General features: G+C 39.8%; 3 protein-coding genes across 6 annotated transcripts in view; 2 read left to right on the plus strand and 1 right to left on the minus strand.

Annotated features, from left to right (window-relative positions):
• Window positions 1–2: 2 nt before the first annotated feature.
• On the plus strand, window positions 3–2,345 carry LOC136417133 (MKRN2 opposite strand protein). Of its 2 annotated transcripts, XM_066402672.1 has the most exons (5): window positions 3–138; window positions 806–952; window positions 1,011–1,088; window positions 1,315–1,444; window positions 1,554–2,345. In XM_066402672.1, exons 2-5 carry the CDS (start codon window positions 810–812, stop codon window positions 1,833–1,835), a joined length of 633 nt encoding a protein of 210 aa, XP_066258769.1. In that variant the 5' UTR covers window positions 3–138; window positions 806–809; the 3' UTR covers window positions 1,836–2,345. The 2 variants fall into 2 exon arrangements, with proteins under 2 accessions (XP_066258769.1, XP_066258768.1); XM_066402671.1 differs by lacking the exon at window positions 3–138 and having other exon boundaries at window positions 626–952.
• Window positions 2,346–3,278: 933 nt separating this feature from the next.
• Gpo1 (glycerophosphate oxidase 1) lies at window positions 3,279–8,607 on the plus strand. 2 transcript variants are annotated; one of them, XM_066402416.1, is made up of 11 exons: window positions 3,279–3,409; window positions 4,946–5,057; window positions 5,107–5,492; window positions 5,710–5,873; window positions 5,926–6,426; window positions 6,477–6,671; window positions 6,746–7,010; window positions 7,070–7,212; window positions 7,267–7,466; window positions 7,535–7,633; window positions 8,202–8,607. In XM_066402416.1, the coding sequence occupies exons 2-11, from the start codon at window positions 4,959–4,961 to the stop codon at window positions 8,334–8,336; spliced, it is 2,187 nt and encodes a 728-aa protein (XP_066258513.1). In that variant the 5' UTR covers window positions 3,279–3,409; window positions 4,946–4,958; the 3' UTR covers window positions 8,337–8,607. The 2 variants fall into 2 exon arrangements, with proteins under 2 accessions (XP_066258513.1, XP_066258512.1); XM_066402415.1 differs by lacking the exon at window positions 7,535–7,633 and adding an exon at window positions 7,681–7,782.
• Window positions 8,608–10,833: 2,226 nt separating this feature from the next.
• LOC136417131 (neuroligin-1-like) overlaps window positions 10,834–24,454 on the minus strand; it is a 64,823-nt gene continuing 51,202 nt past the window's right edge. Inside the window, exons 3-14 of one of the 2 annotated variants that reach the window (XM_066402670.1) lie at window positions 23,244–23,544; window positions 22,926–23,190; window positions 21,860–22,012; window positions 18,401–18,601; window positions 17,777–17,942; window positions 15,581–16,067; window positions 15,247–15,523; window positions 13,576–13,722; window positions 11,749–11,922; window positions 11,518–11,690; window positions 11,258–11,458; window positions 10,834–11,206 (exon numbers count right to left, since the gene is read on the minus strand). In XM_066402670.1, the coding sequence (XP_066258767.1) occupies window positions 11,063–11,206; window positions 11,258–11,458; window positions 11,518–11,690; window positions 11,749–11,922; window positions 13,576–13,722; window positions 15,247–15,523; window positions 15,581–16,067; window positions 17,777–17,942; window positions 18,401–18,601; window positions 21,860–22,012; window positions 22,926–23,190; window positions 23,244–23,465 (2,610 nt within the window). In that variant the 5' untranslated portion in view covers window positions 23,466–23,544 and the 3' untranslated portion in view covers window positions 10,834–11,062. Of the gene's footprint in view, window positions 11,207–11,257; window positions 11,459–11,517; window positions 11,691–11,748; window positions 11,923–13,575; window positions 13,723–15,246; window positions 16,068–17,776; window positions 17,943–18,400; window positions 18,602–21,859; window positions 22,013–22,925; window positions 23,191–23,243; window positions 23,545–24,454 lie in introns of both variants that reach the window. The other variant, XM_066402669.1, reaches the window with a different exon arrangement.

The raw sequence follows: 24,454 nt of genomic DNA on the forward strand, positions 1-24,454 counted from the left end.
GCTCATAATCTCCCTTTTTTTGGTTCAATAGTTGAACTAATTAATGGTAGTGGTGGATTTGCTGGGGTTGGCATGGGGAAAAGGAAGATGTTGTAGGGGATCATTTTGTAAACAGCTTTAGTGAGCGTTCGAGCAGGGGTAAGTAAGCAGTCTTACTATCCGTGATGGGGAGTATTAAATGATAAATGGAACCCCAAGAGTTTTTAAAATAATAATAATAAATCTATAAATAAGAATGACAACCCACCCAGAACCAGCCGCCAATGTCGCATTCAGAACTAAAAAACCATTAAAAAAGTGGGCTAAGGTTGATGATTTTTACTTATACGGAATGCTATTCTCATCTAACATATGCCCATATCCCGCTAGATGGTAATCGGAGATCACAGTTTTGCTCATTTTATGTAAATTCCACGCTCCAAATAACTTTTTTCCTTTAATAATCGTCGTAACCCAGAAACCCGCGCTTCCATTAGCGGACTTAATAATTTTATTGTGCGAGCTTTCTAGTGCATTAAATTTGAGTTGAACACATCCGAAATGTGTTGCGTTCTCCTTTAGCTCTTTGATCGTTTAAGCACTCGTTTGTACTATTGTACCACGGCTGTGGGAATTAAAGAATCATTTCTTTTCTTTAAATTGATGCGATCAGGAAGTAACCCATCGTTGGCAAAAGCAAAAGTAAAAGCTCTCATTAGGCTGCTATTTGATAATTTTCGATAGAAAGCTAATTTCGAGTGGTTGCTTCACCTAAAACGCAAGTGGTCGTTGTATCAGCTAATTAGCGTGGAAATTGAATGTGCAGGAAAATGAATAAGCCAGCGAAGATGGATCCGGGCATTGTGTGCTTCGAACATTGCGGCCCTAAAGTCTTTTGCTTCACCCTGCCTTCAAGGTGCCCAGTGTGCAATGGAGATTTAGAGAAGGCCAATTTCTCTTTGCTGCCCTTTAGGTCAGTTCTTTAAGGTGACAAATAAAAAACGAAAATTCTATTTAGGTCTATGTTGCAGAGTTCCTTATCCCTTCATCAGAGCGTCCCAGTATCCCTGTGCGGTAGTGATCAAACCCACAACCGGAGATTTCTTAAAGTAAGTCCGATTATAAAACACAGGATGTGAAAAGTTACATGTATTCCACCTAACGTGTAACTTGTGCAAATAAAACAATTACCACATCTCAAGTGGAGGTCAACGGAACAATAATTATTGTTGTTGTGTATACCTTGTTAAAAACTGGCCATGAATTCTCTGAAAAGCTCATGTTATTTTTTCAGTTATAACTGTAGTGTTTTAATGAAAACTCGTATATTTTTAGTGACTATTATAATTCAATGGACCTTCACATTGGAGTCACCACGTCCACTGGAACTATTGTAGAGTTCGACAAACATGGTCTGAGAAAACACCGGTCGAATCACTGGAATCAGTGTCTTCTTTTAGACCAAGTATGAAATATTTTAATATGTTGAATTGAAATTTGTTTTTTTGAACAAATTGGTGACTAAAGTCCAAAGTACTATATATCTGATACCAACAATATCTTTGCTATTCAAGGTGTCTTTTCCATGGCGTGAACACTGGGACACCACTCTTTGGCAGGTCTGCAAACAAAAATGTTGGTCGGCCAAGAACTACAGTGAAGACAACCATAACTGCTACAGCTTTGTGCTTACCTTTTTGGTTACCTTGGGGTATGGAAACCTGAGCGAAGCGGCAAGAAATCGGACGTTGTTTTGTGAAAAGTTCATCGTGCCTCGCACTACCTCCGCTGGAAAGTACATTTCCTTGTATAGGAAGTTGAAAGAATACGGATTCTATGTCCACAGGATCAAATGATCACGTACATATATTGTTTTATACTAATATATAAGTTCCTCTTTGCTCACTTAATGATGAGAATGGGTTAATATTTCTTGAAACAATTCCCAAAACAGTTTTTTCATTTTAGTTGAGTTTATTGAACAAATTTGAGAAAATTTTGTGGGATATTCTAACTTAATGAAGAGATTTTTAGGGTTTGGGATTTCTTGAGTGCGGGCCTGTGCAATTGTTGTTCACCATATTGTCAAGAATAATGAATAGCATTGCATTTTCTTTACATATATCGCGTTAGAATTCGATCTTTTTGTTTCCTCTAACTAAAAATGGTGACTATTTGTTACCTATAGGCATTTAGGCGAATTAGACATATAGTTTATATTTTATTTACGTACTGCTATGGTTGTCTTATTCCCTTTTAAGAAGGAAGCTATGCCTTTAAGCCAAAGTTCTTTTTTAGTACATTTTAGTATAGAATATATTCGTTGTTAGTTCAAGTATTGTTTAATAAAAAATCTATTGTTCCTACTCTCATGATAACAGTTGTAGGCCGTAAAAGCGAAAGTGTACATTTTATTGTAAAATTTAAAGTTACTCTGTGTAAGCATATTTCAGGACTGGCGGGTCTCCAATTAAAAAAACCACGTGACACATTACGATCCCTAATCTGCCCAATCACGTTTGTTGGCAACTTAGATGCTTCAACTCGCGTGAACCACTTTGGTCCCTATCACTGCTAAATTGTAGAAAAATTCCGTAAAAACACGCGCTCACTTCATGCGCGAGAATTTCCATTATTTCAAATTCCGGCTGCACGTGACAAATTGCGCAACAATAGAAACAATTACGCACGTTTCACGATATCCTCATAGTACCCCTCTTTTAATAACCTCATGTGCTTTAGGATTGCGTAACGCAGAGATTTGATTGATGCGACTTCGTATTACGTCATTGGTAAAATTGCGCAATGGAAGCTCCGATATTGCATTGATGCCGATGTTCATATTTTTACCATTTGGTCAAGAAATTGCTGCATAAAAATGCGTGAAACAATATTATGCGTCTATAATATATCTTTTTGGTTTATTATGCATGTAGTTTTTTTATTTTTTAAGATATTATGTCCTCGGATTTAATTTATTTGGATGCCAATAACAGCCGCGACATCAACTTGGCAACTATGCATTGCAAATCGAGACCCTGAAAACCTTCGACGTACTACATTGCCAAATTTCCTCCCCAGGATTTTAAAATTTGACTGCACACACAGCGTAAACTTAAAATTAGCTAACAAATGAAGATTTTAGAAGAATTAAAATAGTCGGGTTTATTAATTCATTAAATAACTATGCCGCATTAAATGCTCACAATAATAAAGAAGGTTCAGTCAGCACAGACGATATAGGGAAGTTGTTACAGACTTGGCAACATCTGATCGGAATATCCCGGTGACGTGATCGACCTATGATTCGCAGGCTCATTCACGCGATATGCTGTAGACAGTGTAAGTGATGTCTGATTAAATTTACATAACCTGCCGAAATGCGTTGAAAAGTGGCAATATTAACAGGATCCTAGGTCCCATAATAAACGTAAGCCAACTCTAGTTTAAGTCCCAAATGGTGACACAAATTGTTATTAGTTATAATTGTTATTTAACGGGGAAAATCAACGGCCTTTTGTGACATTGAAACGACTTCTATTAGCAGCTTGTTCTTCAGCATTCAATGTCACTTTTTTTTGCAGAATTGGCGTTATTTTAGCTGAAATTAAAAAAGTTTAATGTTTATTCATGGTCAAAAAACCGTAATGATTTAATTTATAATGGTTGAGCCAGGCCAGGCTATAAATATTTTTATGTTCCCTTCAGTGTAGTGTATAAATAGTCCTAGAAACAAATTTCTTTGTGATCCAGGACATTTCAAAAACTGCTTGATACCAAGAATAGGTATGGCCCCTTTAATTGTAAGCGGTGTTGTGGCTCTCACAAGACTTTTGGAGGCTCTTTCAAGTGTAGCAAATGTAAATCTTTAATTTTTTGTGATCGCCATTATTTAAAACCTTCCTTTATAGCATATAGGTAAATTTCATTTATCATTTTCTAATCAGCAAAATATCTATCTACCAATTAAGTTTTTACTAAGGAAAATCATTTCACCTCTCTTTCAGCTTTACTTGTATAAGTCATTTTTTTTGTCTTATTTAGTAGCTTCGAGTTGGTGATTGAATACCTACATTTAATAACTTTCATTTGGTATACTAACCACGCATAATATGATTTCTTCCTTTCAACCACACTTTTCCCAAAATAAACCAAATACTCATTCATTCATTCAATGTGTTTCCTCCAGACAGCCTGTCCTGCACTAATGCATATTTCATTAATCTGTTTACCATAGGTTCCCTGTGGAAATGACGTCAATGTCCAAAGTTGAAAACATCCTCAATATTAAGGAAGTCAGACTAGGTCTAGGTTGATCAACAAGTTTACACTACAAACAGGCGATTTTTGAATTCAAGGTTGTGCTGTCTTTTGCCCATTTAAAGAGGTTTATCCATTACACGAAAATTTTTGATTCAGTTCCAAAAGGAGAGTCACTCAGCTACAAATACGCAATTGACCCACTTTTGTTGTCTATAGATAAACCGTGGCAGTGACATTATTATACATTTAAAGTGACGAAAAAAAGCACTTTCTGCTCTAGTATAGAGCAAATAATAATTAAAATGACTTCATCTGGTTTAGGGTACTTGGAAATGATAAAATCTGATACAGTTTGGTACTTAGTATACTCATTCACATATTAGCTGAGAAAATAATCTTGGAAAATTATTATATAAATCTAAGGCAAATTTTGCTATCTGCTTTTACAGCGTTGTAACGCCAATCATGAAAGCAATGTGTGCGCATTTATTTAAATTATTATTATTAGATAATGCAATGATGAGATTTAATTCTAATTTCTAAATCGTGTTTTTCCAGCATTTTCCAATTAAAACAAACTCTCAATTTTAACCTTTTTATCATCCCACACCATTGACAGATTCATTTCAATCCCAGGCTATTAATACTTTCCAAAAGTCTTTGATCTCCACAAAGCATTTCAGTAGACTTTCATTTACTTCAGGTGAAAGTGGATAATGGCTAGCAAACTAGGAAAAATTGCAGTGGGAGGTTTGGCTGGAACGGCCGGAACGGGCCTCGCCGCCTACCTACTTTTAAACGACCACAATGAAAATGTAAGTCTTTAAATCCTGAGATGCTTCCTTTCTAAAAGTTCACCTATAGTGGCCCCTGTCTGTAAAAGCACAAAAAGCGACTCCCAGGCCGAAAAGAGCCCTGCCTACACGGGCAGAACAACTAAAATCATTGCAAACCGATCAGTTTGATATTGTAATTATTGGTGGTGGAGCCACAGGGGCTGGTTGCGCCCTTGATGCCACCACAAGGGGACTAAAGACTGCCTTGATCGAAGCCGATGATTTTGCCAGTGGTACCAGTAGTAGAAGTACAAAACTAATTCATGGAGGAGTTAGATATCTTCAAAAAGCCATCATGCAACTGGATATCGAACAATATAGAATGGTCAAAGAGGCCTTGAATGAAAGGGCTGCTATGCTGGAGCAGGCGCCTCATTTGGCTCACCCTCTCCCTATTATGTTGCCAGTGTATAAGTAAGTAGATTTGTTGTTAGTTTCATTACTCGTGCTACATTTTAAATATTTATCTAATCGTCTACGCCAGCTGAACATATATGAGAACTAATGGTAACCAAAATTTTTGACGTCATAAACTGAGGCAACAATTTCATAGTAGCTATGCATTTTTTGTGTTATATTTTTAGGTGCAACAAATCCATAAATTTTTAAATTTCTTTTCTGTGCTCATTAGATGGTGGCAGGTGCCCTACTACTGGGTTGGCATCAAAATGTACGACATAGTGGCCGGCTCCAAAACCTTGAAAAATTCCTATTATTTATCAAAAAAGAACGCCCTGGAATTGTTCCCCATGTTGAAGGGCAACGCCCTATGCGGGGGGATCGTTTATTATGACGGTGAGTGTAGAAATTAAACACTCAACATGGTTGTATTACATTCAACATTTAGGTCAACAAGACGATGCGAGAATGAACTTGTCCATAGCCTTGACAGCGGCCAGATTGGGTGCCTCCGTCATTAACCACGTTAAAGTCACTGGTCTGATAAAAAACAAGGGGAAAGACGGTAGTGAGGTGATCTCTGGAGTCAGTTGCAGAGACGAAATGACCGGCAAAACTTGGACAATACCCACCAAATGCGTAATTAACGCAACGGGACCTTTCACAGATAGTATTAGAAAAATGGACAATCCCAAAGTGAAGGAGATTTGTTCTCCAAGCAGTGGAGTACACATTACTTTGCCTGGTTACTACAGTCCTGAGCAAATGGGTCTATTAGACCCTTCAACCAGTGATGGAAGGGTAATTTTCTTCCTTCCATGGCAGAAGCACACCATTGCAGGCACCACCGATTTACCTTGCCAAGTTACGCACAGCCCCAAACCCACTGAAGACGAGATTATGTTCATTTTAGAAGAGGTGAAGAACTACCTTAATCCGGATGTTGAAGGTTTGATTTCTATGACTTTATACTCCAATGTTTATTTGTGGATTCTTCAGTGAGGCGAGGAGATGTTTTGTCCGCTTGGAGTGGAATTCGACCGTTGGTTTCTGACCCTAACAAACCAGACACTCAGTCTTTAGCCAGGAATCATATCGTGCACGTCAGCGACTCCAAATTGGTCACTATTGCGGGGGGTAAATGGACGACGTATAGAGCTATGGCAGAAGAGACCATTGATGCTGCTATTAAGGGTAAGATTTCTCAGAAAGTTTGTTTTTACATTCAAAGATAAAAATGAATTCTGGCTACATATGATTTCCACTAGCTTGCAACCTGGAGTCAAAATGCAAATACCATGAATCTCAAACCTGTGGTCTTCTCCTGGAAGGAGCCCACGAATGGACTCCCACCATGTATATTAGGTTAGTCCAAGATTTCGGTTTGGAATGTGAAGTTGCCGAACATCTAGCCAAATCCTATGGAGACAGAGCGTTTGCGGTAGCCAAAATGGCGAGTTTGACTGGCAAAAGATGGCCCATTATAGGGAAAAAGATCCATCCCGAGTTCCCTTATATTGACGCCGAAGTGCGGTAAGTTTTCGTGCAGCTACAACAATTCTAGTGTTATCTTTTTTTTTTTGGATGTCTAGGTACGGATGTAGGGAGTATGCAATGACAGCTATTGATATGATAGCCAGACGTGTGCGACTGGCATTCCTGAACGTGCAGGCCGCCCAAGAAGCGCTTCCGGATATAATCGCCATAATGGGGGAAGAGTTAGGGTGGTCAGAAGGTTAGTTTCGTTTTGGATTTGACCGGCGCAACATTTGAGAATAAACTGTTTTAGACGAAAAGAAGCTACAAACTAAGATGGCCACAGAGTTCCTGCAAACTGAGATGGGCCAGAATGTAAATCGGGCCAGCAGAGACAAAATCCCTATCAACCTTAGCAAAGAGGAAATTCAGTTATATATCAAACGGTTCCAGATCATCGACAAGGATCGCAAGGGATATGTCTCAATTAACGATATCAGGAGGAGTTTGAAGGTACAAATTGCCTTTTTTTTTAAATTTTTTTTCATCGACTTTGAAATGCCTTGAATCGCTGTTCTCAGTCTCTAGGTATGAAACTCACGGACGACGAAATCCACACTTTACTCTCAGATATAAATGTGACTTACAATGGGCAGTTAGAGATGGCCGACTATCTACAAGTAAGTTTCTAGCGGTATTTAATTGACCGGTTTTATCCCCTTTACAGCGGGATGACGACCGCGAAGTGCCCGGGGAAACCCTACACGAGATCCTTAAGGAAATCGACACCAACATGAACGGCCAAGTCGAGCTCGACGAATATTTGCAGGTTTGAGCTTGTTGTTTCGGTTGATCTTCTTGGTTCTTGGCTTCAGTTTGTTATCGTTTTAATTTTGGTAGTTGTGGTGACGTTAAAACTTGATTTATTGTCAGAGAAACGTATCTTGGGTAGATCCATGGTGGCAACCAGATCCATTAATCAACTGAATCACTTTCTAATAATTTAAACTAACAAGGCACAATCTGGTTGTTCCTCCATCTCAGGGTAAAAATATTGTTTACTTGGTTGCATACCTCTGTGTCCAATGTTTTCAACACTTCTATGTTACCAAAACAGCTCAGCCAGCCGAAATTTGGACCTATCAGCTGAATCGATGACTGACCCACACTAGTACATTTTTTCCGCATGTTTGATTTATAAGTAATTATTTATTGATTTCCAATATCGCAATAGAAAAATTATTCCAGATGATGTCTGCTATTAAATCCGGCCATGTGACTTACTCAAGGTTCGCCAGAATGGCGGAATTGGAAGAGCAAAAGCACGAAAAAGACATTTTGAAGAAGAAGATTTCCGTCGAAAGGAGCGGAGGTGGTTTGTAAGGAATTTCGTCGCTGCAGTGTTACAAACACTGAAGGAAAATGGAATCAATAAATCTTTTGAAATTGGTTTATGCCGCTGTATGCGTCTTCTATTTGTTGTTCGAAATTAAGTTAACAGCAACATATTAAGTGCGCTTTAAGCACGCAAATTCGATCGTGTTATTGCTGTTTTGTTGGATTTTTATTCATGTATACTTAATAATTTATTTCTTTTTTGTTTCCTCGAGTTGGAAACGTTTTGTTTTTCAATAAAAGTTATATTTCAAGAAAATTTAAGTCTTTTTAGTAAATATTTCACTTATCTATGCTTCATTATATTGCGAGTATAAATTACTCAGCAGCTAATTCACCTCCTGTCGTAACAAGACGAGATATTGCATTTGCCGTATTATTTTTGAGCCATGTTAACATTCGTCATACGGAAGATCATTGGATAAGAGCTAAGTGAGTTCTGAAATACATACCTTGGAAAGAACCGATCAAGATCTCGCCTCTACTTAGAAGAACATGGGTTGAAGAGATATGCGAATGCAGACTAATGGGGGAAACAATTCAATTAACAGAAAAACCGTTACTGTTTTTTTGTTTGAGTGAATATGGGCTGAGTGCCATCAGCTGGGGATGTCGAAACCAGCTCAATTGCATTGCTTTAATTGACTAAATGAAATTTATTATACAGCAATCGTGAAATCGCACTAATTATTACAAGAAAATTCATGAGTTTTTTAGTAAATATTTCGATTTTTAATACATGTTTGAACACGGAATGAACTGCAAAAACCGATTTTGCATTTCAATGGGGATGAAGTTTTCACAAGCAGAACAAACATTAATAAATAATAAACGGGCGATATCAACGGGGTTTAGGGAATTAAACAAACAATTTCTATAGCTGTAAATTACGAGCTTGGATGGGTTATTTCGTGTGTGATTAAAACGCTGTTAGATACTTACTTTGTTAATAAATTCTAATATTTATTTTTAAGTCATTACTTCAGAAAATTCAGAAGTTTATTTACAACGACATATCGTGTAAAATAAAAGTTTTTTTATACACAGTGTTATATACCATCATGCCGATATTTTAAGAAGCGATAATACTTTAGAAAATAATCAAAAAGTGCTAATAGATCCATGGACAAAAACGCACCATTTTCGATATACAGGGTGACAAAGTGTCAAATTTTTTTCTCATATTTTGCTTTTTATCCATGTATACCTTGAGCTAAAATTTTTGAAATTTAGTGTCCGCATTTTGTTTAAAACTCTCGAGGACAAAATGTCAAAATCGTCAGTAGGTATGTACAGGGTGTTTTGTTTTTTGGATCATATACTATTATATTTTGTATCTTTTTTTTGGATAATCTGTATGAATCCTGATATCAAATTTAAATTCCTTTTTCAATTCTGTAGCTTTTTGGTCTTTTGCACCATTTTGTGTCTTGTACCGTTTTCGTAGAATTTGCAAAAATAGTTACCAGTGCAAATTAAAAATGTAAAGGAGGTAAGGAAAAAAATCATCCGGCTCAATTATCAACTATCTGAAGCAATTCGTAACATTTAATAAAATTTTTTAAAATAAAACTAAATTTAAATTAATAAAAATTATAGAGACTGATCGAAATGCCCTCCTGTGATGTGAAGAAAATATGTGGAACTTTGTCACCCTGTATATCGAAAATGGTGCGTTTTTGAACATGGGTTTATTCGTGTTTTTTTATTATTTTGAAAAGTCCTATCGCTCCCTGAAATGCCTCCAAGACAATGTGTTACACTCTGTACACAATTCGAGTGTGTATCGTCGAGTGGTATCAACAAATCAAATTAAGGGTGATCATTAAAGAGAACCTCGCTGTAAGTGGTGGGTCGTAAACGCGCGTTGGTTAAGCAATTTATTATTTATCATCAAATGTCTTATTAACGGACGTCTCGCTAAAAGACTAAATACTTGAGGTTTTTGTGGTGATCACCCTCTGCAACATGAATAATTTATGAAATATAACTCAACGTTTAACAGAAAGTAAAAAGGGATAACAACAAACTGCTGCTGGACATGCCCATTTTGCACAGGATAATAATATAACGGCAGTATTTCTAGCTTAAAGTATTTATGTTATAAAATCATTTGTTCCATGTAATCCAATTATGTACACAGTTGTTAGTTATATTTACAACAGTTATTGAAAAAACGGTTAGTTTGAAATCGAAGTATAGATGAGGTTTTGGGTGGCCGCAATCGTAGGTACATACTTTTTAATGGGGTGGTTGGTGGGTGGAAAAATTGGGAGCAAAAATCAGGCTTAAGCATAAAATTCAGTTATTTACAAAAAAAAACCTGACCAGAAATATGCTTTAAAGTCACTTTTGACGATAATTGAGCCCCTTTGAGGCCAGATTCTTGCATCGGGGAGCAGAACACTGCTTGGGAATGACCTCAATATTATTACACCGATGTCGTCAAGTTGTTATTTTTGAAACCGCCTGGTTACCAGATTCAAGAATCTCGGCCTTGGATTGATGGGAGAAACCTTCAGCAACTATGACAACCGCATCTAATCCATGACCACCACAATGACGTCAGCGGCCGTAGGTTATAAGCGAACGCTGACTAAGTCCAATGCTTCGTCACTGGTCGGAGTGTCACGATGGCTTGCCATGACGGACGTTTCATCGAATTGAATGTGACGACCCGTCTTGACGCCTTGACATTCCGACGGTGGCGAATGCTATACTGAAATCTCCTGGATTTGCACCCGTTTCTTGACGGAATGACTGGGGTTGCTGGAGGTGCGCATCGGCGGGGGAGGTTTGTCCTTGCGCAGGGTGGTGCTGACGGCCATGTTCGGACATGCAGCTTTCATTCTAGGCAGCTATCATGGAAGGAAAATCAAGAAAATTCCGGAATGTTGTTAGCAACTCACAGTGTTGTAGTAAGGGGGGATGTCACCAAAGTCGTGCTCTCTTCTTCCGATTAAGGGCGATTGCCTGGCGCTACTTCCAGGGGTGCTGGGCCTTTGTGACATTGGAATCGTCTCAGTAGAGGGGGTTGAGTTGCTGAGCCTGGAGGTGCAATTTGCAGATTCGCTACTATTGTGTCGGCGCATCCTCCTGTCTCTATCCCTCTAGAAATCATATTTTCTTTTATCTCTAAATTCACCGAAGTATGTTTCCTTTGAATTACCTGGTAATAGATCCCCGCAAATATCAACATATTGAGCACGAGCAACAAGCACCCCACCCCTACAGTCACCCCTAAGGCAGCAGTATAGCTATAGTAATGCCTAGTTGCTAGGCGCTCTAACAACTCCTCACTAGTCTCTTCCTCATCCTCCTCCTCCTCTTCTGTGTTGTTTCCTTTTCAAATACTCACTTGAGTAAAGCGATTTTGTGTAATTAACCAACTAAGCCTTACCAGCCTCTTCTACCACCCCCATCAGTCGATCGTCGGTGGTGGTGGTGGTGGTGGTGGTGGTAGGGGGTAAGCATTCGGTGCTGACCGCAGAACTGCCGATTACTTGGGAGTCTGTCATGGAGGCGGGATGCATTATGGGGGGGAGGCGCGTGAAGGACTCTGCTCTTACAGGACCTGATGTATTTGGAAATAAATGAGAATATCTCGGCCAACGCGAAAAATACGACAGATAAAGGTTTATGCAGGTGAAGAGACGACGAAGAGAAAAGTGCTGGCAGTAACACTGGGAGAACCCCGGAATTAGTCGAGAAGTGGACCCGTAAAGAACTGGACGTTTTGGAGTTTTATGATTGCGATTGAGGTCATCAGGAAACCCTCCATTGAGCTAAGGTATCATTTTGAAATACTTTTTTAATTTCCATAATAATTCTGTGTAAATACAAAATTTAATATTATTATCATCGTTTGGCAACGTCGCTCGATAGGTGACAGTTTCCATTACGACCTGTCCGCTTTGCTGGAGATAGACCCCAATGGGACAAATGAGCAACGCCACGTTGCAATTTTTTGAAGCGGATTAACACTTTAGGGAATTTTCAGGTTTCCGCATTTTTGGATTTATTTTTATAAAAATTGGAGCACTCACAGCTATCAAAACTATAGTTTATGCTGCACTTTCCACGACTTATTCTTTCGAAAATAGTCGTAGATCATGACTGGGACCACTTAGGCTAATTGCCAACTTATTAGAGCTGGCAAATGCCTGCGGCAGAGTGGTAAAGTACCATTTCCGATCTTTCTGCATCGGAGAAATTGCGAACGATGATTAACCGGCTCGCATTTCGTTCCGGATGGATTTCTTATTGCGGTGATATCAATTTCTTCGCTTGCTGTGGTTAATTAGTTGTAGTTCAGTTATCGCCGCATCAAGTTTCTACAAAGTTTTTAACGGCGTATTGAGTGAGAAAACAAATAAGTAAAGAGGAACAGAAGAATTTGCTGAAAACGTGCAAGACAGCTTAAACAGCATCCGAGAACCGGCCTGATAATGCCTTCGACTTAATTAAAACGTCTTTTGTATTAAAATGTTTTGGGACAGAATTTAATTACCTGATGGAAACAAAAAAGGGGGAACCAGTTATTGAAAGCGGCTTAATAACTAAGCCCGATATAAGGAGGAGAATAACACGATTTCCTTGATCGTTTTATGAGCAACCCTCGATCCGAATACAACCCTTTTGGACTGCAAAGAGGCAAATTAAACAAACCGAACCCCCGTTACATGAAACGCGGGGCAACTTTATCTGGAATTGCGTTAGACGACTTGGCAAACTCCCGCAATAAAGTATTGCAAAAATTAGAAAACTTTGGACCAAATCGAATTATAAAGCGATTTGATTTAGCAGCAGGGCTCGACGCTTTTCTTGTTCTTTCGCTTATTATTAAAAGTTGTCAGCCTGATGGGAGTTTGGAGGAAGGATGAGCAGCGCTTTCAATCTGTACGACAGGTTTAATGACTCCGGGAAATTGTCTTTTTGATGAAAGAAAGCATAATCAGGAAACTGGAAAGCAAATAAAAACCGCAGGATTTAAACGCGTTAGAGGGCATTGCACTTGCAACTGAATAAAAACACCTGGAACAAGCGACCATAGAATACAGGACAAAAACTTGAGTGCTTAACTAAGTAAACCCAACTGAAGCCGAACAGAGCTATTGCCCAATCAATCTCACTCCAGTCACTTTCGAGTCGGCTTTAAGTGTGATCGAACGCCCTTTGCTGTCAACCTCCGCCTTCCTTCACCCTTTTTTTCATCACAGATTATTACCTGCGTAATAGTACGGCTCCCTCTCGTAAAAATGATGATGTCTCATGCTAACATCCTCATCCCCCGGCTGATGAAGCTGCGGAATCAGATTGAGCCAGACCGCCATCTTGTGCCCCCGGTAATGACTCTTCATCTTCGGTTTCTGAGCTGAAAATACAAGAAAACCCAACTCGATTTACCATTTTACACGCGTATGGTGTATAGTTTAAAAACCGTTCCGCAAGAACACAAGTCTGGAAAACTCAATCAAGTTTCTCTCCCGAGGGAAACTTTAGTTCGCCGAAACTAATTCGAGTTTCTGCGCTGTGTAAATCCGGTTTAAGTTTTTGTATTGCTCGCTTTTACTTTGACCGCAGGTGCTCCTTGCGTGCACGAAATAGCCGATCATTTTAAGCTGGTGTTTATAGGATTCAAATTTGGTTACTGATAGAGGTGTTAGTAACGCAGACTTACTGTTTTGCATCGTTAAGCAGCCGAAGTCTCCTAGATGGCCAGTTTCCGTCTAATAAGGATTTTGCAAGTAAATAATTCAATATTTCACCATTGTCTTTGTTATCTACGAAAATTCTTGAGGCTTTTTTAGTGTTTGCTTAGATAATTTACCTAGTTTTTCATTGGTTTTGACTTAATTTCGGGCCTGAAGAACTTGGAAAGACCGAAGAAAAAAATCAATTGTGTTAAATCTGGTCATCTTGGAGGCCATTCAGAAACTCTTGGCCAAAACTCGGTCACAAACCTTCAACAATCACGTTTACATGCGTAAATAGACAAACAAATCTCTTGCCATTAGCGGCAATTGTTATTTTGTTGTCTATTAGAATTTCCACTCTCTTTTACCCATCACAGGAGTAATTTCGAAATGGCTTTCAATAAACCAACCATACCCGTCAAGACGAAAATCTCCGATTTGTCCGATCCAGGGCCGTCAGATCCAGGACTTCCTGGAGATAATGGTTTTCTTTATATAAGTCGCCGATTAATTGCTCGGGAGACGTCGGGAGCGGCCGTTCCCGATATCAGATGACGAAATGGACCCCGGACAATAATCCTCCCTCGAAGACGGGAGTAATTCCGGGTCTGCGGTTTATCAATGTTCCGACTGAACAGGAATCGAGATATTAAATTTGCCATCCTATTACTTAATTTATATTGTCCCCGGGCTTAACAAAAGGATTTTCTAGGTCCGCTTTATAATAATCCTTTCGCGGCAATTATCGCAATCGCCAGCAGAGTTGATATTTGGCACGCAAATTTCATTATTTACTTAATAACTGCATATTTCGTTTTGGATTAGTTCAATGAAGCCTTTATCGCATATTAAACTAACCCCCAAGGAGCAGTTTTCTAATTATGTCCTCGTCGCACCAAAAAAAATCAAGATAAATTTAATTGGGGAGGGTCCAAACCGGGCCTCCGGGAGCCTGCCCCGCTCTCAAGATTTATTAAGGCAGGACAAACACAATTAAGAGATTATGAATATGTTCGGGAAATGGGGTCGATAGGGTAAGAAGAGTTTTACCCCGTTCAAATTGGAAAACTTTTAATTGGTTTCCTGCGTGTTATTTCCTCTGGAAAGGTACAGACTTTAAAGACGCGAAGCTCCATACAAGTGACAATAACTTTATCAACTTTCACGTCTCGATTAAATAAGTAGTTAGAATTCATACTTACTTATGCTCAGATAGTATTGAGTGCCTGTTTGGTAGGAGTCCCAATTGAGCCCTCGATACCGAGTCTTTTCCCTGGGAGTCCCATAGTCGGGAACGTCTTTAGTGAGTCCAGGAACGTTAGGATCTCCAGTTTTCACAAAATTGCTCACGAAAACCAGCAAAGCTTCGGACACTCCCATATCTTGTCTCGTGTAATTTTGAGGAAAGAAGGGTAGTCCTCCCACTAAGGGCTGACCGAAAATGTAGGCGAGATCTTCGCCTCGAACGCTCCCTAAACGCTGCAAAAAATTGCTGAAACTCAATTTAAATTTTTTAAAAAGTTTTCCTACACGCACCTGAGGATAATCACTGTCTTTAGTCTGATACCCGAAATGAAACAAATACGTCTTAGCCCCCCTCCTAGAGTGCAAATACCCCACCCTAATAGAGGGTGCCACCGTGTGTCCATCACTTAAAGCCTCCATGGTGGAGTCCCGAATATTAATAGGGTGTGGAATAGGTTTATCCCAGTCCGTATACTCATTTCGCACAGCACTAAAAATCTCGTTTAAATGATACACATAAGTGTTCCGGATGAAAGTCCTGAGCACTCGGTTTCTTTGGTCCTCTTCAAATCCATATTGAATGTCATTGGCGTTGAAATCAGCATAGCTTTCTGTGGTGGTGATCCCCAGCATTATTTCACATGTGATGAAAGTATCACTGGCATGTTCCATAGCGAAGCTTGGGTCAGTACAATCCGAATCAATAGGCAGAGATGGAGCTATGCGAGGCATGAACCGGACACTTTCCAACAGGACGTCCAAAATCGCCTGCAGCGGCCTGAAACGATGATTTTACCCAAATTAGATCTGACCAAAAAAAGATTGTATTTGCCTGGATCATTTACAATTTTCATTCGTAAAGCACGTTTTAATAGCTATTTATGTGTAGAGGGATGAAAGAAGAGGTTTAAGCCCGAGGCTGAAGTTTGAGGGCTAATGCAAAGCACATGGCCTTTATTCGGTTAAGGGCGTAATCCCTCTTTCGGCCCGTGGTACGTCAATGTTTTACGCTTTTTTTTAATTTTCTACGTGCAAGTTGAATAATATCATACCTAGTTGATTAAAGGCGGTCAAAAAACTAAAAGGCGTTATTTTCTCTTTACGGACCGTTAGCAGCAACGACGGGCCTTATTGTAACTTTACGGTCCGTTGCTGTGAGCGACGGACCGTAAAAATATAACAACGCCCGCGGGTCGTAAACTTATTGTTTCCTCTATGGAAACTAAGATGTAAACAAACAGTTTCGATCCATTTGTGCGTAAGAACAATTTAACAGCCCAAAAGGGGTCGTAGAGACAAACCCGAATGACCCAAATTCCTATTTAGTAAACAGTTCGTTCATATGTGAATAGATTTTGAGAAGAAAGGAGAAAAGGTCATTTTGACTTTGAAAAGCAAGAAGGTGAGCAGTGTTGTTCGAAAATTCATTAAAAGGTTCTAATTTCTTGATAATTTTGCAGTTCAGAATAAAACTAAATAATTAGTAATTTGCGACCTAGTGGACTTGGAACTTCGTTTTTAAGGAAAAATGGACCATCCTAGCACCTCGATTCCCCAAGAAGAGTTTAAGCAGTTTGTTCGGGGATTCCCTGGAATACGCCCTTCCACTAGATCTGTGCCTGGTCAGGAGTCTATTGCACCCTTCCAGGTCATTTCGAACTGCCAGGGGCGACCCTAGCCGGACCCCTGCTGCTCCACCACCCTCCGTCAGTTTCGTGGCAGCAAATCATTTTCTGGACAACACAACCTCCATGGGAATTAGGCACGGTTATTGCCTTGGGTTACGTGATTCTAGGGCTCACAAGGGACGCCGAATAAGATCGTGCTTCGTATTAATACAGAGAAGTTCCTGGTTTTTACAGAAAAGAATTCAAATGATGGCCCAGTTTTCAAAATTCGCAAAAAGTCAGAAATTTCATTCGGAGAAGACCTAAAAGGGAAGTTTTCAGGAATAGGAGCGGCTAAAGTAAGAAATTTTAAAATTCGAAAATATTGCCTTTGCCTCACAGTGGCTCCATCTATGGTGCAATTCGAAGGATTTTTAAAAGATTTTCGGGCTCTCAGAACCTCGTCGCGACTTTTGCAGGTTCCTCCAAGAGAGTTCTGGAGGTAACTTGCGGGTTAACGATATAGATTAATTCGGGGCCATCCATAAAAAAAATCGGGTTTTCAGTCTCTAATTCCATGCAAAACTTAACATCAGGAAAATTCCCTTAAGCCCTGACATATTGACAACGTTGCGATGTTTGTTTGTTCAGCTGCCGTATTGGATTTCCTAATGCTGCTGTATGGGCGTGACGTCATGTCAGCTCTCGCTACAATCGTAGCAGTGTTGCCGAACATTCGTAATTTACCTATTATTATATGAACCAATTTATATTGACGAAACGCAATTCAGTAACGTGATTAATTGCGAAGAACATTGCTAGCAATTTGAAGAAGTTTTAATACCGATTCGCGCTAGATATAAAATTATTTACGACTTACCTGGACCGCATACAAGGAGCGATATCATCCAAATCGTCCCCTTTCGAATCTTGAGGTAAACAGCCCATTTGCTTGCCCACCCTAAGTCTGATGCTGTCAGGGTTGTGAATGTTGGCCCAAGGGCTAAGGGCTGTCCCGCTCAGCAGCACTACCCGCTTGAACAATCCTGAAAAAAGTGTTATCACTGAAAAGGACGATAGCTCAGTTTGTTGGTAATTATCAAGAAGATTCGAGCGCAATTTCGAAATTTAATATTCGACCTGTTTATTTAGAGTTTACAGGATATTAAAGCTAAATAAGTGCCGCTTGCATTTAAATTGAAAAATTAGTTTCGCAGCGATGTTTGCCGGGAGTTGCGAAACGGGGACTCGGAAGGCCGATAGGAAATTAAAGAAAATTCTTCTAAGATCTGTAGAACTAAAATCGAAAGCTTATTGGAATTTCTGAGCAAAAACTAAATAGGCGACAAAACAAGGTACAAATTTGTAAAGCAAATAGAGTTCTAAAGTGGATAATGTCCGCGCTTTGGCTCCCAGACTGGTGTTTTCATTTAATTAAAAGTTCGACTAGCGACACTTCTGGAACAATGATCCACTCGCAAGAACAAGGAAGCGTCTAACTTACCCTTTGACCTGGGAGACAAAAACAGCAAATTGGCTACCGCAGCTCCTGTGTCCTGTCCAATCAAAGTGACTCGGCCTGGATCACCACCAAAGGCGGCGATATTAACTTTGACCCAGTGCAACGCCGCTGCTACGTCCCTGATCCCGAAATTACCGCTTTCTGGAGCCGACGGATCTGCGCTGGACTTAGTGCGGAGAAACCCTGGAAAAAAAACTCGGTTCGTCTAATGGATTTTCCTTCCTGTCGCGGCACACGAAGTAACATATTTACATCAAATCGCATTTCGAATTTAATTTGAGGGGTTGCTGAGCGGCAATTGGGGATGATCTTGACAAAGCGTTGCCAATTAACGGGGGCGCATCACAGGTAATGAGTTTTCCGAAGATACTGCGGGCGAAATTGCTTATTTGTCACAGGCTAAGAAGTTATTTTGTTTGCCCAGCGCAGCCAATTATTGCTATCTGGATCCGGAGTTCATCTATTTACTCCTTTAAAGGTTAATAACGAGGATAACGCCACTTCGGAGACATTTTGAGCTGTATTTATCCTTCCAGAAGAGTCCCGATACTTATTTGAGCTCCTTTATCTAGACGCCTTTAATCAGTAATGAGCTATTTGAGAATCTAAGCATGAACATTTTAAGCATATAAAGAAATTTATACTCCAATCAGTTGCAGTTTTAGGTACCCATCAAATTAGTTCCGCTAACGAGGCATCCTGGAATTCTTTAAAAATGTTTAGAAAGTACAAGTCGTGGTGATTAGTTCGAGTCTATAGATCCCTATACTGGGGGATTCAATAACATTGGGATAACCGAAGGCTGGAAATACTACCCGTCCATCGGTGAGGATGGGAGGAAATACGTCTTATCCGAAAGTTTCCAATACGCCACACAGGGTGTTGAAAATTAAAATTTTAATTAATTTTTGCCATTATGCTGAAAATATCTAGGTTAGACACTTGAAAATTTGTAAAGTTATTTTTTTATGTGTTTTAGAAAATGAAAATACACTGGGATTGCTTCGCTTTTAATTTTACGTATTATCAAATTTAAACATAACATTGGTTAAATAGATTTTTCTCGAAAGCGGATCCAGATATCGAAATGAAACAAAAGTACACGAGTAATGGAAAAAAGATTGCTCTTTCAGATTTTAAATCGAATTTCATGTTAGACATGCAGGGTAAAAAATTATTAACTGTAAATTCTACAAAATTAACCATAAATTTCTACTAGCAACGCGGAAATTGCAAAACGTATCTTATTCGTCAACTAAAAAATCATAGCTTTGAATTTTTCAAGTGTCTAACCTAGATACCTGCAGAATAATGGCAAAAAAATGAATTAAAATTTTAACTTTCAATACCTGGTCTACAGGGTGAGTCCGAAAGAATGGGTCAACGTTAAACTGGAGATACTAGATACCAAAATGTTGTGATTGAGCTCAACATGGGTTATAAAAATGACGTCGGTTTAAGAGATACAATGTGTTCAAAGTTTAAATTTTATTCTAAAATTTTTTAAAATTAAGGAAGTTTTCATAGTATAAATCTGAAAATTGGTAGTTTTATGTTTTTCGACGAGGGAATTACGAATTTTAAGTTTACTTTGATGTTGCTCCTAAATTAGCGCTTTCTAGGAGCAACGTCAAAATAAGTTTAAAATTTGTAATTTTTACACTAAAAAAACATAACACTACCAATTTTCTGATTTATACTACCAAAACGCTCTTAATTAATGAAAATTTCCGAATAAAATTTATACCTCTACTATCTTCAGTTTAGTGTTGGCCCATTCTTCCTAGCTCATCTTGTACATCCAAAACTGTCAACTTCCCGACAAGGCATATTTTCTCTAGCTACCACCATTTGACGTGTAGTCCTTCCATCTCTCGGTTGCCCCATTGCTAATGACTGACCATTGCTGAAAGACGCCCTGCATCTGCCTCCAACCGTTTTTGAGTGATTGCGCCTAAAGGGGAGGACCGATTTTGAGGTCCACGGTACGAGTTTTCAATAGCAATCCCCTGTACATTTCAGCTCAAAAGCATATGAGTTCTGCTTTGCACCTGCACTCCAATTTTCAATTATGACCATTGAGGATCGTCCAGAGAAATTATGTTGGAAAATTGTTTTTCACGCAGTCTCAAGCAATATCCACAAATTCGAAGCCGAAGAACCTTCGGAAATCGTAAATGTTTTATGAAAAATTGCGGGGTTGCCATCATGATCGACTATAAATCCAAAGAACAAAACTGGATTTAGCTGCCTGGATATATAGCGAAACGAGTACATGAGCGCAGAGGCGTAGCTGAGGCTCCCTCATGCAAAGCTGACGTATATCGGATCGTTCGTGATGCGCCTCTGCAGCTCAATGGAATCACTCAATCGCGCTTTACAATGCCTTTGATAAAAGAAAACGGTTTTGCTTATTGGAGAGAAGAATATCCGGATATCCGGAACACGAAATGGAGTTTTGGCTGAATGTATGGGGAACAATAATTCTAACCGGTTACATCATAGATAAACTTATGCATATTCAACTTTAGGGAATCGGAGATTCGGATCGTAAACCCAGCAGTAGCAAGTTTCCCCGGAGCAGTTTCGCAACCAGGGAAATTCCCGGGGTTACTAAAAATAGATGTAATCTTCGATAAACTAATACAAGCCATATTCCCTTGTTGTCTGCACGAAAACCTTCCATAACTCCTGCATTAGGTATATAAAGTAGATGTCGCTAGCTGGAGCGTATCCAGAGTAATTCATATTCCAGGAACAGAACCTGGAGGCTTTTTCCTCGCAGACAAAATCTGCGAAATCCCCGTCGCACGTGCCGTTATTTTCCGCTTTTGCCTGGGAATTGATTCTCCTTTCCAGTCCCCAGTCTTACGAGGATAATCTCGAAAACTACTTGTTCCAAAAAGTTATTTAGCATCCGGCGATGCAGCTCCGAGTTTCCTTAGAAAGGATTATCGCGTATGTGGCTGGGCCACAATCGGCAGGAAATGTGGTGTGACAGACGACAATGCAGCGTCACTTAGCCCCCATTAGGCTGTCAATGGAAATTTGGCGATTTGCGAGGAAATGCTACGCAATTCGAGCTGTCTACAGTTGATACCGAGGGATTCGAATTTTCCACGCTTTTAACGCTAATGCGAGCGCTGCTTATGAGACATGCAATAAGATCTTCAATCCCATTTGAATTTAAGCCTAAAGGCTCATAAAGCGCAATTATTCTCTATTGTCCAAGCTCGATATTTTTTAATGAGCCCGATTCCAATCTTCTTAATTGCCCATTCTTTCATTTAATTAAAGTTCTTAAAACGTTGTTTCCGTAATCGGTCTGCTTGCGGCCCGATTAACTCGACCCACTTTCTTAAATGGACTTTTAAATTCTTGTGATCCCAGACAAGAGATGGGACAAATTTCGCTTTCCCATACGCCTCGAACGATACTCACCAAGAACTCCCAGGCGATAATTTAGAGTGACAACAATCACGTGTCCGTAGGATGCCAGTACGCTGCCGTCATAGGGGTGGCCCGCACCCCATTCGAAGCTTTCACCGTGCACGAACACCAGAACTGCGTAGGGGGCCTCGAATCCCCGATTTCCTGCAAAAATAAAAAATAAAAAAGTCCCAACATTTGACATGTTGGCTGAGTTAGCATGCGTCCGCTGAAACCGCGCCAAGCGCAAGAGACTTGATTGGTTGCGACGCTTTAGGTTCTTCACGAAAACACCCGAAAGCAGCCCATTAGCAGGGAGTTGGCAAACTCGTCTAGGCGGTATTAAAACTTTTAGATTAATTATTTTGTCTTAGTTTCACTTGTCTGAAACGCAATTCAATGGAACTTAATGCAGTTATAACGACTATTGCGATTAGTAAAACAATGCTAGATGGTAATTTGGATAGTAAACGGTGTGGTAGCTGGTTCGGGGGCTTTCCCGGGGGCCCCGTTCCCACTTATGTTTGCGTTTTGGAGAGGTCGCGCTTAATTTACTGTAATAATACTGTGTGTTTTGCAAATAGGCTCGCCATAAATTGCTTTGCTGACGGCGTAAGTTGAAATTACTTTGTTGAGATCTGTGCCTGAATGCGAATTAAAATGCGTGTAATAGCAAATCTTAATTGAAGAACAATTTTGATAAGTGGCTGCAGTGCTCCTATTCTACTGTAAACCTAATAGAAAACCGCTTGAGATTTATCCGAAAAGTTAAAGCTGCTCTGGGAGCTGGCACGATTTTTGCCTAAACTTCGCGCTAAAAATAAAACAAGTTGAGAAGTTGCGGGGAAGTTCTGTACAGACGACGGTTTTAATGGATATTTTATTTATGGATTTTAGTTACCATTCGTGTTTGTTTACGTGCATATTACTCCAGAGAAGTCCGGAACAAAGGACGCTGAAAGGGACAAAGACGGTGAAGCCCACCAATTAAATTAAGCCATTGTCGTTGACCTCTCCTTGTTCTAGACCATTCGGTTTTACTATGCCTAGCCGCTTTTGTTTTGCTCCAGAAACTTACCGCTTCCAGGTACGTAAATGTTCAAAAACAAGCAATCTTCGGACTGATTGACGAGAAGCGGCAACAGCTTCTTGAGATATTGATACCGCCCTTTGGGCATCTCCTCAAGGGCTGCACTCCTATTAGTGATATCTGGATACTTCTGAGGACACACCGGGGCAAAAGTGTCGGCCAGTCTTGTGCCAGGCCAAGAGAGGGGCGGCTTGGGTGTCGCAAACCTCAAGGGACCTACTGGAGGTGCAGCGTAGGGTACTCCTCGAAATGCCTTTGATAGTCAGAAACTATAAAAGAGGAGGACTTAAAGGGACTTAAACTGACCTCAACTGGTTCCAAGTGTCTGGAGTTGAGCTCCAAAATCACCCCTCGAATGGCACCGGTCTGGATCTCGACGATTCTGGAACTATACCTAGGAGGTCCCGCCCTGGTCCTCTGACCCACGACCAGGAGGAGGACGAAGAGGGCCAGGTGGTGATGCGAAGGGACTGGAAACAAATGCGCTTTAGAACGATAGTGGCCAGTGGCGGCGCATTGGGCAAGCATGATCTGGTGTGCAAGGTGGGCGGAGCGGCATCACTGTGGCCTGGCACGCCGCTGGCTAGATGCCGATGGAGGGTGCAAACTGGAATAAAATTACTTCCATAAGGAATAGCATAAGGCAAGTTAACAATATAGGAATGTTTTTGTCATTTCCTAATCGTTCTCTTAGAGAGTCTCACTTCATCATTATTTTGAATATCACAAGATAGTCCTGACCAAGCCAATCAATATTTAACTGAATTTTTCAATTTTCACGAATCCCTAGTGTCTCCACAAAATTCTTACCTATTCATGATAATTTCTGAGTGGAATGAATTATTTTTTTTACAAAGATGCAGTGAGTTTCTGAAAAAAAATTTAGGGTAAAAACAGACTTCATGGATTGTACATGCAGGAAGTCTCAAATTCTTGCAAACACTGCAATTTCAAGAACCATTAGAGATACGGAGTCAGATACGTTAAAATTAACTTCACTATTCTCATAGTTGGAAAAAGGTAGCTGAAAATGAGTACCCTGCCGAGGGGTCTATCTTTAAAGATAACGAAGTTGTTATTTAAGCCTCAGATTACTGAAGAGCGAAATTTTTACTGTCACTTTGGTAACCAAAATTTCTGTGGTTGATCTCCGGAAACAGACACCCCGTATATGACTATGATATTTTTTATTACTCACATCTTAAACTTTGATAGTTAAATATATCCATCCACTACAAAAAAAATCGATCTCTCAATCTGAAGCATACATTCAGGCTTCGTTCCCGTCTGTTTAGTTTTTTTGGCAAAAACCCGCCCTTTAGTATGCTCCAGGTGATCGTTTGCCTTCGGGGTGAAATTTTAAACTTTTCCGAAGACATCGAGCGTGTTACTGTCTGTTTGCCAACGCGAAAGGGCTGGAAAAAGACCCGTAAAAACTTCAGGCCAGATTGGAATCCTTCCGAGGCCGAATATCCATCAACTTAAGGACAAAATATATATCCGTGAAGCAAAGCCTC

This window comes from Euwallacea similis, chromosome 26 (assembly GCF_039881205.1).
Source record: "Euwallacea similis isolate ESF13 chromosome 26, ESF131.1, whole genome shotgun sequence".
Taxonomy (NCBI): domain Eukaryota; kingdom Metazoa; phylum Arthropoda; class Insecta; order Coleoptera; family Curculionidae; genus Euwallacea; species Euwallacea similis.

Bases quoted from the DNA above. Each gene is read 5' to 3' on its own strand.
- Gpo1 (XM_066402415.1), top strand. From the start codon at position 4,959: ATGGCTAGCAAACTAGGAAAAATTGCAGTGGGAGGTTTGGCTGGAACG. The intron at 5,874-5,925 runs GTGAGTGTAGAA...TTCAACATTTAG, and splicing joins GGGGATCGTTTATTATGACG to GTCAACAAGACGATGCGAGA. The intron at 7,011-7,069 runs GTAAGTTTTCGT...TTGGATGTCTAG, and splicing joins TATATTGACGCCGAAGTGCG to GTACGGATGTAGGGAGTATG.
- LOC136417133 (XM_066402671.1), top strand. From the start codon at position 798: ATGTGCAGGAAAATGAATAAGCCAGCGAAGATGGATCCGGGCATTGTG. The intron at 953-1,010 runs GTCAGTTCTTTA...TCTATGTTGCAG, and splicing joins TTCTCTTTGCTGCCCTTTAG to AGTTCCTTATCCCTTCATCA. The intron at 1,089-1,314 runs GTAAGTCCGATT...GTATATTTTTAG, and splicing joins ACAACCGGAGATTTCTTAAA to TGACTATTATAATTCAATGG.